General features: G+C 37.3%; 1 protein-coding gene across 1 annotated transcript in view; it reads left to right on the forward strand.

Annotated features, from left to right (window-relative positions):
* The window catches only part of TUSC3 (tumor suppressor candidate 3), a 131,438-nt gene that overhangs the window by 96,322 nt on the left and 13,824 nt on the right, over positions 1-21,292 (forward strand). Inside the window, exon 7 of the mRNA XM_075499216.1 lies at positions 14,234-14,297. Within this exon, the coding sequence (XP_075355331.1) occupies positions 14,234-14,297 (64 nt within the window). The remainder of the gene's footprint in view (positions 1-14,233; positions 14,298-21,292) is intronic.

Here is a 21,292-nt window from a genome sequence, read left to right on the forward strand (position 1 = left end):
TTTCACAGATAAGATAATAGTACTAACTTTGTTTTGCATGTTCCTAGACAGCAGATCACTCTGATGATTTTATATCTGCAACGTTTATTGCAACTTTGCAGCAGAGTATTCAATGTAATGCCATGGTTCGGTATAGTATATAGAAATCCCATGTTGACCACTGCTGAGTGTCACCAAATGAAATGCCCCTAGTGAGATACAAAGAATGTTTTAATTCTTGTATAATGCTTTTTGGTTTGTTGGGTTTTTTGTTTGGTTGGTTGTTTTATGGTCCTGAGGCTTGCTCTTTGGCCTCCTCAGTTTTTTTTCATTCTTACTGTTCAATTAATATTTCTGGTTTTATTGTTTCATAAATTCTTTTCAGAGCCACCTTCAAGATAAAGCACTAAATATAAAGCACCAAAAGATCATTCTGTAATTTGTAAATTCATTTCCCTTGCTGCTGGTCTTGGGAGGCATGTCAGTTTTCTCCAGATATCTAGGCTGCACAGACTGAAAGCATCTTTTCACTGCCATTCAGCCTGTGGACATCCACAGAAACATTTTTCAGACCTGGAACTTTTTCTGTTCTTGCTTTAATTGGGAGAATAGTTTTGTATGTGCTTTATTTTATATTTGATATTCTTTCACCTGCTTAATCAGTATCATGTAGTGTGATTCTTCTTTGTATTGTTTCTTAGAGTTATTTACATTCCAATCCATGTCTCTCTTTGTCTCTCTTCCCCCTCCGCCCCAGTAATTTGCAGTTGAATCATAAGAGCCCTCAAACTCTTAAACGTCTCACTGGATTTACTCACTTTGTTGCCATCTCCTTCATGGTATATCAGCTTTTCAAATATTCACATGAGCAATTTAACTTCTGGATTTTTCCTTTTTTTTTTTTTATTTAGCTTTGTCCTGTCGTTTTTGCCTGTTCACGGGTGCCTTTCTCAGACAAGATGTTGATCTTTCTCATCCCCTTTTCTTCTTACTATGTTCTCATCTACGTCTTTCAGGCATCATAGTGCTTTTACATTGAACATATGAATGCTATTACATAAAATTTGGTGTTGACATCAGTATTGTGCCTTTTTCTGGGTAAATTAATACTAAATACAATTCTAAAATGTAAACCATCTAAGGTTTTTGCTTTTCAACCACTTTGTCCAAATTAATAATTCTTCTTTGCAAATTGCTCTCATTTCTGCAAAGCCATGGTCTACTAAAGGAAAGTTCTTCTCTGTTCCTTACCACAAGGAAAGGAAAATCGTTTATCATGAGGTATTGTATCTGTTCTTTCAGATATTTACTTTGTATTTCAGTCCACTTTGTTAATGAAATTCATTATATGGCCTTTGCCTTTGACCTAAAAGCTTATTTGTCCACAGTGGCCTGTTTATTGGTTTTTTTTTTATTTCGAAACACTAAATGCGTCATGAAAGTACAACTTTGTTATTTTATTAATTTAGGCACAATAACTGAGCTTTGAACAACTCTGATTTCTGATATTTATAGAATATGACTCAGCTTATTCTCTCCTTTCTGAGCTAAAAACATACTGCAGTTTCACCATTCACTACTTGTAATATTCTTTTAACTTCCTTGCATACTGTCATACAAGTGTAAAAGTCTCACATGAACAAGCATTTACTGCATCCTATAGAGAATTTTTCATTTGGCCTCAAATAATTCCCAGGTTTTCTTGTCCCAAATACATGGCATTCAATGTTGTATTGATTTTTCCTCTTCTAGGTGTTAATTTTAATGACTTCTTTAGTAAAGCTAGAATTTTAAGTATTTCTATATAAGCTTGAATGTAATGGTCATTCTGAAAGTCTGTAAGACTTGTGTTGTTTTTTGCAGTCCTGAAACTTTTCAGTTCTTGACTATTTGAATGGTTTTTTTCAGAGACAGCTGATGGAAGGGACTTGAAATGCAACTTATCTTACAGCAGTATTTGATTTGTATTCATTGCAGGCTGGAATACTTGCTAAGGATAGCACAGCAAATAGGTCTGAGGTTTTGTGTCATAACATAAAATTTTTAGTGACTGGCTTTTATGGTATATTAAGTTAATGCTTGCCATCCTAAACAGAACTTCATAAAATACATCATCACAAATTTGATAGTTGCTGACGTACAAGATGTTTAATGGCATAGCACATCCATTGAAAAAAATGTTCTCACTCTCATGTTCTAATAATTAGGAAGCATCTGCCAGTGTGTTAAACAATGAATTTAAATAAGTGACTCCCATAGCTGCCTTCATAAATCATGAATTCAAAGCATTTGTTATAGTGAAATAAATTCCTATTTGTCAAGTGTATCTACTTTCAAATTTTATATTCTAAACATGGAGTGATTCCTTTGTTCTCAATTTGTCCTGCTAAAGGCTTCATTTTGCTCAGTTTCTATGTCATGTCAGCAGTACTTCTTCCAATGTGCTAACTAGACCTAACATACCATGGAAAAATTTGCTCTTGGCAACACAAAACAATTTTTTTTTAATAACTCAGCTGTACAATTCTGAAAAATACAGGCTTATTCTAGAATATTGATATAAAGATTAAAAACGCTGCTGGGAAGAAGGTTAACAAGCATATACCTCTTTTCCATTGAGAAAATTCGGGTGTAGATTTGAGTTTTCCATCATAATGGAAGTTACTGTTAGCTTGTAGAGGAATGAGGAGAAGAAAAGAGAGATTAAATAAAAAAAAAAATGGGTTTGGAAAAAGAAGAATTAAAGGAGGAGTGTAAATAAGTTTCCCTCAAGTAATGTGTGCCAGCATGAATTCTGTTTTCTTAAAAATTTGATGAGATGTTCTCTTTATCCCAAGAGTAATGTTAATATGTAACGCTGTGCAGCGATAGTATGCAATGAACTTAAAATGTCAGTATTTAGAGCTGTAGATCATTGAAATGATATCTTATTACAACAACATCAGATGATAAGTTATACCTAAATCTGAACAGAATAATAAAACTCTTGCTGTAGTGAAAATATACTTCCCCCTCTTTACTGACTTAAATGTTGATACTTCATGTACTTGCATAGTTTAGTACATAAAATTGTTTTTAATAAAGAATATTCATTTTTAAGGTTTTATTCTGGTTTACTGTCACATAATGACAAAATCCCAGAGGATATAAAATCCAAGGACATGCATGTATATATGTGACTGTATGTGCTATAGGACATGTAGTAAAAAATTGGTTATAAAACAGTGTTTATAAAAATTCAGAGTATTTGAAACAGTTATATTTTTCACACAAGTATCGTTTTCTTTTTGTTACTATAAAAAAAAAATCCTGAAATACAAATAGCTGAAAGCAAATACATTACTACAAATATTACTTCTCCCTTAATGGCAGCTGTAGCTCCATTCTGTTGTGTTCGTGTTTTGTCAATTAGCTGTCAGTCTTCCTCTCAAGAATAATCCAGTGTTTACTAAAAAGTGTAATTTGAAAGGGGATCAGAGACCCACAGTTGTACTCAAGAGATAAACTTTTCAATTCATGAATCTGTTAGATTATACAGTGTTCACTCGGATACCTCTTTCTAAAGTAAATGTTAAGGTTTATAAATTGATGTACAGGCTGTGCTTCAGATGGTACTAAAAATTACTTTGGCAAGGAAGATTATCATGGTTTTCCTCTCTGGCATGTATCCAGCTACTGAATCATATAGACTTAATTTTTCATGCTCAGTTTTGCGTGCCTGGTCATGCCTGCCTAGTATGTCTCACCTTCCTAGTTAATTAGCATTTAAAAAGCAGCATTCCAAATATACAAATATTTCCCCTATACTCGACATGTTTCTCTGCTACTGCAAATCCAAAAAATGACTTAACCTATTCTGGAACTTGCAGTTAGCAGTCATCTGTGAAACCTGTAGTTGAAATAACTTAATATAATCTCTGAATTCTGTGTGGCAGAATTAGGGGAAGCATCCAATTTGCTTGGAATAGGTAACTACATAAAACATAGGATTATTCTCACATTCTTCTATTTTTGTTAATTGGATTCTGGCTTTGGGTTAATTTGGGATTTACACCTCCCCTTGCTTCTGCTACAAAGTAAACTTTTTTGTTTGTGTTTTTCACAGCTGTTTGAATTCAGCAAAGTCTATTTTGGAGTTAATGTCATAGCAAAGCCTCTCTTCACTTCTGCTTCCAGCACTAGCATTCAGGTCAAACTACCTTTTTTGCCTCACAGCTTGAAAACCAATTGAAAGAACACTTTGAAATTTCAAAAGAGAAATATCATAGGTCGTGACTAAGAAATTAAAAACATCTCTGAGTTCATAAATATTACCCAAAGGTATAGGTTATTATGATGAAGGCTGTATCCAAAATGGCTGTAGTTTCTTTGTCAAAACAAAATGTTACTACAGACCCAGAAAAAAAATGGGAAACTTAAAGGTATAAATATTTTCTGGATATTTACAATCATATGACACTTCACTAGCCTTAGGTTCTAAACCATAATTTAAATAACAGCAACAAAATGAGCTCGGCTGGATGGCTATTTCAGCTTTTCCATCTCTATAATCTAGAAGGAAAGCTTTCTTTGAGTCTACTATACAGTAGCCGTCTTTCCTGTGTTACGCCATGACCAGTCTTTGTCAGCACACCAATGGTGTGAAGATTATCACCCTTCCACACTATCTTGGACGAAAGGATTCAGGAGATGGGGTGGGGAAGAAGAGTTCCCACCCTACAACTTGCCGAGGGAAAAGGTAAAGTTATTTAACCATGGTCTTATCTGATTGTCTGGACTTGTGTCATCAGTGCTGCCTAATCCCTATATTGAAAGTAATTATAGGTATGTGGCAGCATCTAGGTGAATATTTTACCTTTGACTATTATTTTTTTAAAAAAGGAAAAAAAGCTAAATGACCAATGAGATATATTCAATATTGTGCTTAGTGTCAGAATGAGGGCAAAAAGTGCAGGGATATTTTAGAGTTCAGAAAACAATTCTTATTAATAATGTGTTTGTGATTTTAGGGGAATGCATTTCATGAAAAACATGTCGAAATCTCTTTTGTTTCCTACTTAGAAGTAGTATTGTAGCTTGGCTTCCATTAAGCATGCAGTCCATACTCCAAAACAATTATTAACAGTTGAACTTTAACTGCAGCTTTTCTTTCACTAGAATCACTGGTTTGGTTGTTTGGCTGTAATGAAATGTGTAGGAATGTCAGTTTTCTCTGAGATTTTTTTTTTTGTCCTCTTTCTTAAGTTCATTAAAAAATTGTCACGTTGTTAATCAAAGCATCACAGCTGCAAAAATTTCCTTTCCTTAGGCAGCTAGGCTAAGCTGTGTCATGTAAAATTCCCGAAACTACCAGAATGCTCTTTCAGAGATCCTGGAAATTGTACCTTCATCTCTGTTAAACTATCTCACATGGGTACTGTGTGTAATAATGCCCATTAAGAGGGAAGACATTTGTTGCATATCAATCTATTAGGTAACTTGGGAATTAAGTGCTATAAGGGTAGCAATGTTTTATTCCTAATGAGAGGTTAAATTGTGGGTTTTTTCTGAAACCCACAAAGTAATGATTCATCAAAGGATTGCTGTATCTTCTATCTTCTTATTATTTAGGAATTAATAAATGTGGGAGGAGTCCCTCAGAATAAATTCTTATTCAGCCAGTTGTATCAAAGCTTCTGTATAGCTGAGCAGAGTGATTGCAGTTTCTGGATTTGTGAGATCACCTCTACTAACTAATGCCTTTGATAGCATTTCTAGACACCCTAAATAATGCAGTATAGCTATAAAAACTGTCTAGGGACAACCAAAGCAGCAGCATAAACTAGGATTTGTATACTATTTTAAATTATACCAACTACCATTTCCAGCCAGCTAGTCTGCAAAAGTAGGCAGCATTTCTCCACTTTTGCTCGAGGACTGGGAACCCAGATCATATTCTGTGCTCGGTGCCAGATGGACTTTGTGGAAGGCAGCCAGCACAGCCTGTTTCAGCCAGCCAGTCCTGTGAACACTGGCTGCTGGCTCTGGACTCTGTTTTGGTTTGGGGCAACTGTGAACGCAGCAGTGAGCTCATGGAAGATGTAACTCATATTCATTGAATTAATATACGAGTGAATCAAGGAGTCTGTATGAGATTGTCATGTGTTTCTGTATTATATAAATTTAAAAAAAATTCAACATTAAATATTTCTTAAATAGGGTAAAATTTATCCATAGGTATTAAATTTCCCATCAAAAGTGGCTGATATGTTTTTATGGTTGTGTTTAGTCAGTGGGAGCCTGAACACCTGCACTAACTCTTACACCACAGATGCTGAGACAGGTGTAAATACATGGAATTTTATTTGTGGGGTCCAGTGTTGATTTTCTAGATTATCCTACTACTTTTACAGTGAAGTGCTTGAGGGTAAGCTGAACAAAATCACTAAAAGTGAATAGTCACCACCTTTAGTAATTCTGTCTATTCCTCACCATTTTGTGTGTGCTGGTGTGTGCACCTTAGCTGTTTTCTTAGCTATCCTGGTCTTGGCCTGTAACTGAGCTGGACTGGATTTCATTAGAGACATTGCTTAGAGCGATTGCTTGCTAGAAATATAATGAATTAAATTTTCACCGGAGTGGCGTTCTGTTGGCTTATATTTTAGTTGGAGATGTTCACAGAGCTAGCAACTGTCTAAAAGAGTGTTTATTTCAAGTGGGTTAGTGCTAAACTAAAATGTTCCTGTTTCATTGTTAAATAAAATGAAGATCCCTGAAAAAACTACTGGCTCAAATAGCTGGCTGCACATTTCTTACTATAGTCATATATGGTCTTCATTTTGCCAGAAACACAAATTCATTAATTCAGGATTTCTGTTAACAGTAAGTGAGTTTAGATTTATTTTGTGTTTAATACTACATTAAATTTTGAAGCAGTTAAGCATCATTTGCAGATATGCCCTTTTATAACTGGGTATCTACAATAAAAGAATATCTACAATAAAGGAAATTGCCCTATTAAATACTTGCACATTATCCTAACTGTTGGAAATTAATATATCATTAGAATAGTCAGAGGTTTCTTAACTGTTTAGTAAATGAACTGAACTCAAGACATTTTGTATTTCTTTAGTTTTTGAGACGTTACTTCATATATTATTATATATTAAGTATACATAAATATAAATTACTCAGTTTCAGTGTTAAGTTCTTTCAAATAAACTCATACCTACATTACATCCCCTGTCTAAAAAAAGGTTTAAAAATTATTTTGGCAAATCACGTCCATACGCTAACAGATGTTCTAAGTTGGTAGCCATTCTCACACATGTGAACAACTTTGGCCCAAAACAGCATCATCTCATGTTTTTCACATCGTTGATCGTGATAAGGGCTTTTGAGGGCTGGCTGCTACAGGGAAAATAGGCTACTGTCAAGTAGTATCCCCAGCAGATAACAGTATCTTCTATGATGGAAAGAAAACAGGGAATTACATTAGGTTTCTATTTTCAGATTTTCACAGACCTGCCTAGGCTAATAACTTCATATGAAGTCCCCTATTGGGTTCTTAAGCAAGTTAAAACACTGATCTGCCTGTATGAACTGAACAGACAATACTATGTAGTAACCAAATAAACATATTTTGAGAGCATTGTTTCAAGTGAAGCTATGTCAAACTATGCTGTTCTTTAGAAAACATAATATTTAAACAGGTGTAAAGGAGTCAAGAGTCTGAAAGCTAGCATTTTTTGAGCTGCATAAGATTTTATTCTTAATCTTGCTGGGCAGGGTGCTGCTTTTGAAGTATTACATAGTTAACATGGAAAAAAACTTGTCTGGAGAAATATGCATATGATCATGAAAACACACAATAAAACGTTAAATTAATATGCCTTGGTGTTTGGTCTGAAAGTGTTTGCTGCACTGAATGAACTATTTTTTCTCCATAACATGTTTAACCTTGCTTTGCATTCACACTTGCAATGGTAAGGTGCATAAATGGTATTGTGAGAGAATGTTTTAGAACTTTTGCTTTTTAAACACTTAAATACTGATGAAAGTCATGCTACTCCTGGACATTAATTTGAAAACATATAAAAATCTGATGTGATAAAGAACGTTGTGGAGTTCATTTTTCCCCTCTAAATTAAGAGAAAAGAATGAATTCTTATAGCTAATATATGTTCTTGGCAAAATTGATGGACTTTAATTGAAATAGGCCATTCTGAAGGCTTAATCGTTATTAATCAATCCATGGCCTTCCATAATGTTCCTCTCTCTGATGAATTTCACCCTGAATGTTAATGTAGTAAAGGAAGACAAATTTATAGTGTTTATCCTATTGGCGTGGAATTCGTAACTCTCCTTCTTTGGGGGCAGTCAACTAGTGTGTTGCTTCACCTCTTTCCACATATATTAGCTTGAATTTGGCCTGTTGTCTCCTCCACGGGGTAGTCTCCGTCTAGAGGTTTCTTCAGCATGCAATCCAAATTCAGATTATCATTAAGAAGGATAATTACTATCAAAATTGTCTGCTTTTGGTTAGTTTCCAGTACACTTTATTAGATGTGTGTCATGTCTTGTAGACTCAGGACAAGTTATTTCTTAGCTAACCAAAATGGTAGTACTTCATGAAGTAGCTTTGTATGAAGTAGCTCAGTTTAATCCGGTCCCTCTACCCCAGCATTCGTCATTCACATACTCATGAAAAAATAAACATCATGATGTTTGTTTTAGGAAAGAGTACTGGAGAACCTGCAGTCATGTTTCAATTTTGATCTTGGGTACTCCACAAGTTAATTGTATTGCCTTAAGAATTAACATATAACTCACAGAGGCCTTCTTTCCAATTACTTTGTTTCTGTTTTATTTACATTGCATTAACAGAAAGGAAGGAAAGAGCACAGATTACACTTAAGTATTTTACTGAACCATGACAACTATCACTCTTGAAGGGAAATAACAAGCATATGCTGTATTTAGGGAAATTTAAAAATATATTACATTGTTGTTATCCTTGACTATCCTAGTGAGGGATTATATATATGCGCCATCTGCGGTTCAATAACACTAAATATTTAATGAGTTTACAAATAGTAGATAAATATTTAACACAGCTCTGTAGAAATTTGCATGCATTGAACAACTGTTTGTCACTGCCAAAGAAAATGGCCTGATTTGGGGACACGATTATTTCAATTAGCAATTCAGATTGCTTCTGTGGAATCAGACCTGAGATAGGAGAATGCTAGCGTTGGAAAAGGACCCATTGCTCAAAGTGTCAAGTCACTCATGCTTTGGTTCCCTTATTAGTCCTACCAGCATGGAATTTGCTGTTGCATTCGTTGCGTGGCTGCGGTAATTGTGTGGTTGTACAGCTCTCCTGCTCAAACTATGGTTGTATCTCTTCTGATGGCCTTAGCTTTGCATCTTACATGATGCTCCCTCTTGATGCCTCTAAAATGAAAAGGAAATACTGAGTTTATTCATGAATTTATTTAAAGCATTTGCCTAGAGCATTTACAGCCAGATAGACTTCACAGAGCTTCCAAATATTAAATGGATTCAATGTCAAAAAGTAGAAAAGATAGCAAAACCAGAAATCTTACTTCTCAGTCCCTTAATAGTTTGTAGCCTCAAATAAAATTTCATGAGAATGTGTGCCTTGCATGTAGGTGATTCAGCAATCTTCTTCTAGAGGTAAAGAAGTATGAAAATAAAGAAACCTCACGTGTGACCAGATCCTTTATTTTGGTTGTATGGATATAATTTCAAGAACTTTACCCAATTAATAGCTGCTGTGGAAGCACAAAAAATTATAGAGAAAACTGTTTGCGAACTGTTGAAAAGCTAATTTGTCAAAATTCCTCAAAAAAATATTGTCTTTAAATGTATTCTATTTTAGGTAAGTATAAGCCACAGATGGCCATGAATTTCAAAATTTGATGAGTCAATGGCCATTGCAGTGTACACAACTGGTGTGTGTGGGTACATTTGCATAAATATGTATCCATACAAATATAATCTATGCTTCGAGTGGCTTCACAGTGTCGTCATGTGCCTGTAGGGAAGGACACAAGGACAAATGCCACACAGTTCTCACTATTCTCTCGTCGAGAAAAGCTGTTTGCCATCATTTTTGCATTAAGTACTGGTCTTCTGTCTGAAAACTTCTACTCTGATTATTGTCTGTTGTTTAGAATGTAGGTCTGAAATTTCGTTACGGAAAAAACACACCCTGTAGTTCCTTCGTGAAGTGGTTATGATCCATTCCTCATTAGAAATGGGGAGAGGTACTGTCGTAAACTCAGATGATTCACATTATATTGTCGAATGCAAATTATTTTGGTTATCCTTCATCACTGGAACAGTCTCTCACTTCCTTCATTTCTTCACTACCATTGCTCTGGCCCACAGCTATGAAGGAGATATGCTGCCGTTTTGAGTATTTGGAGAACAATGTCTGGGGGAAGCAATTTCAGGAGCCTATTGATCACACACAGTTAGATTTATTACTAGATAACTTTAAAGAATAATCTATCTAAGGACATTTGTAATAAGACAAAGAAGTTAGCAGTTAAAATGATTTTTTTTTTTTTAAGGACAATACTGGATAGTAAACATCTGCCTTATTTTAACATTTTAACTAAATGGCTTTCAACTAGCTCATTCTCTCTCTAAGTTAACCTGAAATCTCTTGCCCTCTCAAATAAAGATGAAGCTTTTTTTTTTTTTTTAACTTTAAGCTGTCTACTTACTTTGCTTTTATCCATTTCTGTCCCCTCTCTGGGGACAGAGCAGTAGTTAACGATTGTCTCTTACTAGCTTCTTGATATACACATCATGTTTCCAGAACTAAATCAAAGAATTTCCACTTCCTTGCAAGCAAAGCTATGCCTTTAGCAACTCACATTTAAGGAAATACAGTTACAACATTAATCCCTACAAGATGTTTAGCCAGAAATTCGTATTCATCAGCTAGTTTTCAAATTATAGTCTCTGATTGAGGTCTTCTAGGTAGGTTTTTTCAGGTTGTTTCAGGTTGTGGTTTGTTTGATTTTCGTTGGTTCAAGTTCCAGCATTTGCAAATAAACTGTATCTAGTCCATGGTTTTTTCTTTATATTGAGTATCAGGTGGTCGCTAGGACTCTATCTGTCATCTAATTAATAGTGTTAATGAGAATATCTTTGTTTTCATGATTTTGTCGTCTTAAGGACTTAATCTTTTGAGAGACTGGTCTGGTGATGCGTTCCGTACCTTGAAAGCTTCTCAAACAGCTCCTGGAAAAGCCTCAAATGAAAAAATCCTGAGACAAATATACATATTTTACATCATGCAATAAAACTAATTACTTTGGGAATTTAACAAACAGGCAAGCAAAGATTTCTGATTGACAATGTCTTTCCAATAGCTGTATCCTTGTTATATCATTGTGATATCAACCCTCCTAATAAATTAGATCAAATCACCGTACTGCTGCTGTAACGTAAAAGACTTAAGTTATTTTAATCAGAATATGATTTTAAAAATATTAACAGTCTAATTAGGTTTTATAGCTTTTAGTCTTTCTTTGTGTTGTTTCAGCTTTGCATTGTAAGTCGTCTACATGTACAGTATGGCCAGCTGGGTTTAGCTGTTGCAAACTCTAATCATCCTCAGATTGAGAAAGAATTTTTCAGTCAATTTTGCAAGTATGAATAACTAATGAAAAGTCATACTTGAAATTTTCAGAGTTGAGAGCATATTGGCTGGCATTTTTAAAAACATCATTAATGTATGGATTTGACAGCTATGAAACTGTCCTGTTTCATTAACAAAATTCTTTTGTTATTTGTAGTTATTTGATATTCCCAAGTTAAACCAAAAGTCACACAAACTTTAATGATATTTTTAAACAGTTACTATGCTGGGTGATGATGACTAGCACCTAAAATGTGATTCCTCCCCAGTGTGGGACAGATTTATGTCATCAGAAGCAGTAGCATAAAATTTACTTTTTTTGGAGGTGAGACTCTTCCTCCCTATTAGGATGAAAGCTAAACAATTTCATGTCAGTAAACTATTTTGAGGAAAGGAATGATTTCTCTGCATGTGTATGGTTTATGTACATACTTTGGATTCTGTTCCTTCAATGGTGTTATGGTGAATTAAATTGCTACCATAAAGAGAAAGAGAAAAATAATTTACTTTAACAAAGTATAAAGCATGTCAATAAAAATGATATCTCTCATCTAGATGTTTTACAAATACAGAAGGCATTTATAGTCTTAGGAGTCATGTGACAACCAGTTTTATTAATTCATTATCATAATGTTGTCTCTTTAACATATTCTGTATTTCTTTAGTTCCTAATCTGCATTTTTACACAATTTAGCATGTGTATAGAGAAAGACTAGTAGGGATTATGTATATATGCATATAGATATTTAATAACTAAATAGTGCTACTAGACCTTGTTACACTTTTCTGATGAAAGGCCCGCTTTTTATTTCAGTTCACATTGTATTAAAAAATACAGTACATATTGTAATCATTGTAAGCTTTAGACTTTAATTTGGTGCTATGATTGTGAGAAGAAATAGATGCTTACCATTTGTTAGGCACACTTGAATCTAAATCCTGCAAGTGCATATATATGCCTACAAGTATAGATATATTTTGCCTTAGCTGCATGAGAAATAATGACAGAAGGTCACTATTTGCAGGACTGCGGTCACAACTGAGTCAGAGTACACAATCTATTAAGCGTTTTAACTTCATCATCAATTTTTGTTAATGTGAAATATTCCTATTTCCTTCCTTTGTTTAATATATGTGTGTGTGTATAGCCTTAGTGAGATTTATAAGAGGCCCTGCAAAAAATCAAGAAATACAGATTGGCTCATCATCATATCATACTGCAATGAGATATTGAGATATTCTTATGAGATCAATGATTTTTATCTTGTTAAAGAAAAAGGATATCTTCTTTGAGAGATGGAATCTTTAGATCCATGAAGTTCTTGCCTGGTTTAGCTTTGAATTGGTTATTTGAATGAGCATAATATAATTGAATTTTGAAAAAAATAGATAACCATATACTGAGTAAAAACTTTTATCATATCTTATGAACTACGTGTTCTGACAGTGCACCAGCCAGAATTTAACCAGTGTGAATGAAGGCTTTGTTTTGTATGCTGAAGCATCAGAGTATTTCAAATCTGAATTGTTCTGAATCTTGACAAGGATGGTATTCAGGCAGAATTATTCAGAGTAAAATGAATTAAAGCAAAGCGTTTGAGTTAAAAAATAAACAAACCAACAAACCCCTGAATCTATAAGGAGGGCAAAAAGTTTTCTTTTTCTTTACCTTCATAGGAGTAAGCATTTTTCTTTCTATTTAATTGGCATCAAAATTGTATCTATGCCTAAGAAGAATGTGTATAAATAATACTTTGAGAACATAAATATATTTAATTTCATGTAGAATATTATGACAAGCTATACTCCATGTTTGTAATTGATGTAATAGAGGAAGAGAGAGAATCTCCCTCATTTTATGCATGTTTGCAGTCCTTCAAATTTTTGCTTCCTTTTTTGCTATCATAGCTAGTTAACAATAAACACTAACAACTTCTGAATAATATGCTATATGTTCTTAATAATAAATGTACAAAATGAGCCCATTAGCAATAATTATTGGGGGGGGGGGGAGTAGACTATGTTAGGTTTGCATTTAGTATTAACATCTGTGATTGCTTTTACTACAATCCCATATAAACAAGGTATTTTATGAATTAGGGGTTTTTATGGACACAATTGTACCTTCTTGGAGAAAGATGGAATAGACTTTGTATGAAGAAACTTCACTCAATCTGAGTAAGGCTAAAGTAGAATGATTTTTTTTAAAGGCAAGGTTCAGTTTCCACTTTTGTAAAAACCGTGCTGAGGCATGTTGTTGATTTCATCACCTCCTTTCTCAAAAATTGTGTCTCCTGAGCAAATAAATGCATGTTCTTTATTCCACACTAGCAGCAGTGTGAAAAAGAGTCCAGTGTAATGCACTCATGTATGAAACATTACATTCACTGTATATATGTGCTTTGCCTAAATATGCTATTTTTAACACTCCTTTTTACTAAACATACATACATAAACTGTGCTGTTAACTTGTAGCTGTTGCTGTCTGTATTTTCTGCAAAACAGGTTTTATTTTGATTCTCACATATCCAATTGTGCCATTTTCAATGGAGTTCTTTGTTTTAAAGAGGATTGTTTTTCGTTTTTATTTTACAGAGTTACATACATGGAAGCAGTCAGGCTCAGTTTGTTGCAGAATCACATATTATTCTTCTGCTGAGTATCCTTCAAACTGGTGATGAACAGAAAAAAAGCAAGCTGAGGCACAGTGTGCTGTTAAGTAAAATTGCTCTGAAAGTGAATATCATTGACCTTTTGAGCAGGTATTGTATTTTGGTTTACTTACTATATGTTTAAATAAATATTCAATGTTGTTGCTATTTACTGCCAAGTAAAGCTGACATTACTTTTCACTAACATGTACCTTGTTATTTGCTTTGTTACTCTTATGCCTGGTTACTAATCTTAATGTTTTTCCTTTCAGTGTTATCTTTTCAGCAGCAGAAACTAATTTTCTTCTCTTTTTCACTCTTTATTATAAAATTTAAAAATTTAATGTTAAAAATTATTTTACTTCTTTTAACTGACAAGGAGAGCATACTGAAATTTACTAAACATACATAAAGATGATTTACCCTCCAGTAGTCTTTGGTTTTGTTTTCTTTTTCTCACCTAATCTTAACAGTTTACTACTACTTCTTGAAACAAATAACCCAATCCCATTTGTTCTGACATTGTCTCCTCCAGAAAGACTCCGAGACCTGCTTTTACGGTTTCATTCTTACTGAGTCAGAGCAAATTTTTTTTTTTTTGGTGAATTTGTCTTAATAATCTGTAAGAAAAACTCATACACTGTCTGGTTTCTTTAAACCCTGCTTCTAATCAGCTTTGTTCATTGAGTGAAAACTCTAGTCACCATTAACCACTATTAAAATACAGTCGTTCCATCACAAATACCTTCTTCTAAGGAGAGAACAAGAGGAAGAAAATAACATTTCCCAATTTGAAGTAATAGCCAGATCTCAGAGTTTGATGATTGTAGCTACTCTCTTCTTCTCCCCCTGAAGTTGTTAGCTTAGATCCTGCCCTTCCTCTGGCTTCCCTGTCTACCTTCATCTTTGGCATTTAATATCCAAAGAGAACACTGTCATTACATCTTTTTGCTTCATTACATTCCTTTGTCTGGCATCAATTTTGCTACCTGTGAAACTTTATTTGCTCCATAAATAGTCATTACAAATTTAATTTCAAAGTTATGCTCATATTTTGCAGAGTAAATGCAATATACGCAATTTAACTGGAACACTGTGTCCAGTTCTGGGTCCCCCCGTACAGGAAAGATGCAGAGTTACTTGAGCAAGTCCAGCAAAAGGCCACAAAGATGATTAAGGGACCGGAGCATCTCTCCTATGAGGAAAGGCTGAGAGAGCTGAGACTCTTTAACCTGGAGAAGAGAAGGCTCTTGGGGGGGGATCTTATCAATGTGTATAGATATCTGATGGAGGAAATGAAGGAGACAGACTTTCTTAGCAGTGCCATCTGACAGGACAAGAGGCAGTGGGCCCAAATTGAAAAACAGGAAATTCAGTCTGAAGACAAGAAGACACTTCTTACTGTGAGGGTGGTCAAACTCTGGAGCAGGTTGCCCAGAGGGGCTGTAGTGTCTTCATCTGTGAAGATATTCAAAACCCGACTGGACACAGTTCTGGGCAACCTGCTCTAGCAGGTTGCTTGAGCAGAGGGGTTGGATTAGATCATCTCAAGAGGTCCCTTCCAATCTCAACCATTCTGTGATTCTGTAAATTCTCTAGGTTTTATATCATACCCTAATTAATGTTGTGTCAAAATCACATTGTATTTGTTAAAAGTTTTGGAAGCACATTTATTTGTTCATTAGTTCTAAATTGGGCTCCTTTTCTTGGGAAGAGAGACTTAAAGATAAATAGCTTTACCTGAAAACTGCCAAGTCAAAACTCAGGGATTATTAATTTAATTGCTACATTTTTTTAAAAGTACACAGAGCTATTAAGTTTCAGATAAAAAGTTTCTTCTGTAAGAGATAGTACACATCTTATTAGTGTCATCTTTATGCTTTCTTTTGTATAGCCACAATTTATTTTTTAATGTTTTTTGTTTTTCCCAAACTGCCACAATTTAAACAAATCTGTTATCTAAAACAAATCATGTTGTCTGCTTGAGAATGGGAAAAGTAAACCCAGAAACCAGCTAAGATTAAAAATAAACAAAACTTTTGTTCATGACATATTTTGTTTGTCTGACTCAGGCATGAAAGTGATATCTTTTTGTTGGCAGAGACTGTCTTTTAAACTGGGAAGTTGGCATTAAAGCAGCTGGCTGAAAGAATCCTTTCAGTAAGGTTGTCCAGTGCCACTTGCAAAAAGAATTCTCTAAGGTTTCATTTCATGGCTCAATACTGTTGACCTGAGTTTTTGGTCACATACAAATTTCCTAAGTGACATGAAATCTTGACAGATTTTAACAGTTATGCATGAAAGAATTAATATTTCTTTATCCTTTCAATGTTGGTAGTAATTATTAGCTGCTTCATTGCTTCTTCATTATTTGTTTATTCAGGAAATGTTGATAGAAAATGTGGGAATTAGGAAAAAAGTATGCCAGATTGATAAACAGTAGTACATTCACTTTATCCTTTAAAGTTTAAAAGATGCATTGAATTTTAAAACAAGACATTACTATGCTGGTAATGTACATGCTTCATTTGGTTGCTTCTTTTCCCTTTGTAGTAGTAAGAACAAGGACAAGGTTGTCACTTCTTGCTAGATGTTGAAATGCAATGTGTTTCTCTATAAAGTGAATTTTTAATACCTGTGATGAGAAAATATGAACTTCTATTGCATTTCTATACTTGCTTTTAGATAGTATTTCTACCCAGCCTGCTAGATTATTTCCATATAAAGATCTGCTGTTTTTTCCAGAGCTGTAGCTATATAATTAGGACATGGGTAAGAAGAACTTGTGAAGATGTCAAATATTCAGTTCCAGTTATATTATAAAGCAAAATTAAATTCAGTAAAATCTGTACAATGTTACTGATTACACACTAGGTCTATGCCTAAAATTTTTATAATATTTTAAACAAGTAGTTTTAGTCCTAACGGATGGTTACTACATCTCAGTAGTAACACAACGGAAGTCACTGTAATAATACAGCATGTACAATGTTACATCAGTAAAACAATTCTAAAAAAAAAAAGCACTTTGATTATTTTTGTACTTAATTTTATTTCTATGATATGTTTTCTAACAGCCAAAATACCGGTATTGCATTTAGCAGCAGGTCAGACTAGCTGAAATGGGTTAGATTTAACACTTTCTGAAGAGTTTAAAAACTCACACTAAGCAAGCTCCTCAGAACCAGGAGGCATTCTTTCATTTCCAAAGTCCCAAACAGGGTTCTGATTAATTCTGAGGCTCCTTAGAGTTGGCTGATGGGGGCCATCTTACTGCGTCCACAGTATCTTATACCATGGGTGAAGTTTCCTTTTAGAAATAGAAGAAAAGAATCACCATATTTCAACATAGACCTTGTTGAATTCCAGGCTGCAGAACAGTGAATAAAAATTTGAGTAGGCTTTTAAAATCTGAGTGTGGTGGGTCAACCCTGGCTGGAGGCCAGGTGCCCACCAAAGCCACTCTACCACTCCCCTCCTCAGCTGGACAGGGGAGAGAATGTAACGAAAGGCTCGTGGGGCAAGATAGGGACAGGGAGAGATTACTCACCAATTACTGTCACAGGCAAAACAGACTTGACTTGGGGAAATTAGTTGAATTTATTACCAATCAAAATTGGAGTAGGATAATAATGAGAAATAAAAACTGAATCTTAAAACACCTTCCCTCCCACCCCTCCCTTCTCAACTTCACTCCCAATTTCTCTACCTCCTCCCCCCCAGCAGCACAGGGGGACGGGGAATGGGGGTTGTGGTCAGTTCATCACACATTGTCTCTGCCGCTCCTTCCTCCTCAGTGGGAGGACTCCCCCCACTCTTCCCCTGCTCCAGCGTGGGGTCCCTCCTATGGGAGACAGTTCTCCATGAACTTCTCCAACATGAGTCCTTACCACAGGTTGCAGTTCTTCACAAACTGCTCCAGCGTGGGTCCCTTCCACGGGGTACAGTCCTTCAGGAACAGACTGCTCCAGCGTGAGTCCCCCACACAGGGTCACAAGTCCTGCCAGCAAACCTTCTCCAGCATGGGCTCCTCTCTCCACAGGTCCTGCCAGGAGCCTGCTCCAGCATGGGTTTCCACAGGGTCACAGCCTCCTTTGGGTGCATCCACCTGCTCTGGTGTGGGGTCCTCCACGGGCTGCAGGTGGATATCTGCTCCACCATTAACCTCCACAGGCTGCAGGTGGATATCTGCTCCACCGTGGACCTCCGTGGGCTGCAGGGGGACAGCCTGCCTCACCATGGTCTTCACCATGGGCTGCAGGGGAATCTCTGCTCCAGCACCTGGAGCACCTCCTCCCCCTCCTTCTTCACTGGCCTTGGTGGCTGCAGAGTTGTTTCCCTCACATATTCTCACTCCTCTCTCTTCTGACTGCTGCTAGTGTTGCCCAATTTTTCTCCCTCTTCTTAAATATGTTATCACAGAGGTGCTACCACCATTGCTGATGGGCTCGGCCTTGGCCAGCGGTGGGTCCATCTTGGAGCCGGCTGGCACTGGCTCTGTCAGACATGGGCAAAGCTTCTAGCAGCTTCTCACAGAAGCCACCCCTGTAGCCCCCCGCTACCAAAACCTTGCCATGCAAACCCGATACACTGAGAAACAGACCTTTATGTAAGAAGTAGCCCTCGTAATTCTGATATTCTTTTTACCTTATGAAGTGAGGATTTATAGATCTTTCAGACTGACTTGCCCAAGCTAGTTCTAGACTACATTGTTTGAGGTGAAATGGTTGTGTCATCCAGAGCATGTGGAGACACCGAGCTGGCTGACTACAGAGGCAACTCCAGTCAAACTCCAGCACAGCATGGCATCGCTGCCTTTCTGCTTGTTCAAGGAGCATTTTAGTCCAGAACAGTTTAGCTCCACCTTGCCAAGACAGAGATCTCATCTACCTAAACCAAATCCACAGAGTTGGTTTGGCATCCCAATGCAATTTTCCCATTAGTGGGAACGCAATACAAAGTCCCTGGTTGCCCATGCTAAAGCTGATCCAGAGTTGATAAGCTTTGCTGAACACACGCTGATGCCTGCGCAGTCACTCATATGGCACTCGGGAACAGGCGGTTGTCTCCGGTACGGAGTAAATACGTAGAGCTGATATCCAAAACTGTGCCTGAGCTAGTAAAATTGAGGGTGAGCACCTAGCAGAAAACAGTGAAAGAACATGTTTGGACATGATGGTGCTTCTTATATTATACACTTCTGTGACTTTCAGGCTATTACTACTCTGAAACTTTGAGGGGTTTCTGTTATGCTGACAACAGGACTGTTACTCAGTTTTGTTGTTATTTGGCTCCCCTTTCTCTTGTCTTGGCGAGTTAACTTCAAGAAATAATCATGGAAATCATATAAATGCTGGTTGAAAGGGACCTTTGAAGATCACAGAATCACAGAATCGTATAGGTTGGAAAAGACCTATAAGATCATCGAGTCCAACCGTAAACCTAACACTGCCAAGACCACCACTACACCATGTCCCTAAGCACCTCATCCAAACGTCCTTTAAATACCTCCAGGGATGGCAACTCAACCACTTCCCTGGGCAGCCTGTTCCAGTGCTTGATAACCCTTTCAGTGAAGAAGAATTTCCTAATATCCAGTCTAAACCTCCCCTGGCACAACTTGAGGCCATTTCCTCTTGTCCTATCACTTGTTACCTGGGAGAAGAGACCAATCCCCACCTCACTACAACCTCCTTTCAGGTAGTTGTAGAGAGCGATAAGGTCTCCCCTCAGCCTCCTTTTCTCCAGGCTAAACAGTCCCAGCTCCCTCAGCCGCTCCTCATAAGACTTCTGCTCCAGACCCTTCACCAGCTTCGTTGCCCTTCTCTGGACATACTCCAGCACCTCAATGTCTCTCTTGTAGTGAGGGGCCCAAAACTCAACACAGGATTCGAGGTGCGGCCTCACCAGTGCCGAGTACAGGGGCACAATCACTTCCCTAGTCCTGCTGGCCACGCTATTTTTGATACAAGCCAGGATGCCATTGGCCTTCTTGGCCACCTGGGCACACTGCTGGCTCATATTCAGGCGGCTGTCAACCAACACTCCCAGGTCCTTCTCTGCCAGGCAGCTTTCCAGCCACTCTTCCCCAAGCCTGTAGCGTTGCATGGGGTTGCTGTGGCCCAAGTGCAGGACCTTGCACTTGGCCTTGGTAAACCTCATACAATTGACCTCAGCCCATCGATCCAGCCTGTCCAGGTCCCTCTGCAGAGCCTTCCTACCCTCAAGCAGATCAACACTCCCGCACAACTTGGTGTCGTCTGCAAACTTGCTGAGGGTGCACTTGATCCCTTTGTCCAGATCATTGATAAAGATATTAAACAGAACTGGCCCCAACACAGAGCCCTGGGGAACACCGCTTGTGACCGGCTGCCAACTGGAGTAAACTCCATTCACCACCACTCTTTGGGCCTGGCCGTCCAGCCAGTTCTTTACCCAGCGAAGAGTACACCTGTCCAATGAGCAGCCAGTTTCTCCAGGAGAATGCCGTGGGAAACAGTGTCAAAGGCTTTACTGAAGTCTAGATAGACAACATCCACAGCCTTTCCCTCATCCACTAGGCGGGTCACCTTGTCGTAGAAGGAGATCAGGTTGGTCAAGCAGGACCTGCCTTTCCTGAACCCATGCTGGCTGGGCCTGATCCCTTGGTTATTCTCTACGTGCCGTGTTATAGCACTCAGGATGATCTGCTCCATCAGCTTCCCCAGCACCGAGGTCAGGCTGACAGGCCTGTAGTTCCCCGGGTCCTCCTTCTGGCCCTTCTTGAAGATGGGCGTCACATTCGCTAATCTCCAGTCAGCAGGGACCTCCCCAGTTAGCCAGGACTGCTGGTAAATGATGGAAAGGGGCTTGGTGAGCTCTTCTGCCAGTTCCTTCAGCACTCTCGGGTGGATCTCATCAGGCCCCATAGACTTGTGAGTGTCTAAGTGGTGCAGCAGGTCACTCGCCATTTCCCCCTGGATTATGGGGGCTCCATTCTGGTCCCTGTCCCTATCTTCCGACT

This window comes from Mycteria americana, chromosome 4, assembly GCF_035582795.1.
Source record: "Mycteria americana isolate JAX WOST 10 ecotype Jacksonville Zoo and Gardens chromosome 4, USCA_MyAme_1.0, whole genome shotgun sequence".
In the NCBI taxonomy this organism is placed as follows: domain Eukaryota; kingdom Metazoa; phylum Chordata; class Aves; order Ciconiiformes; family Ciconiidae; genus Mycteria; species Mycteria americana.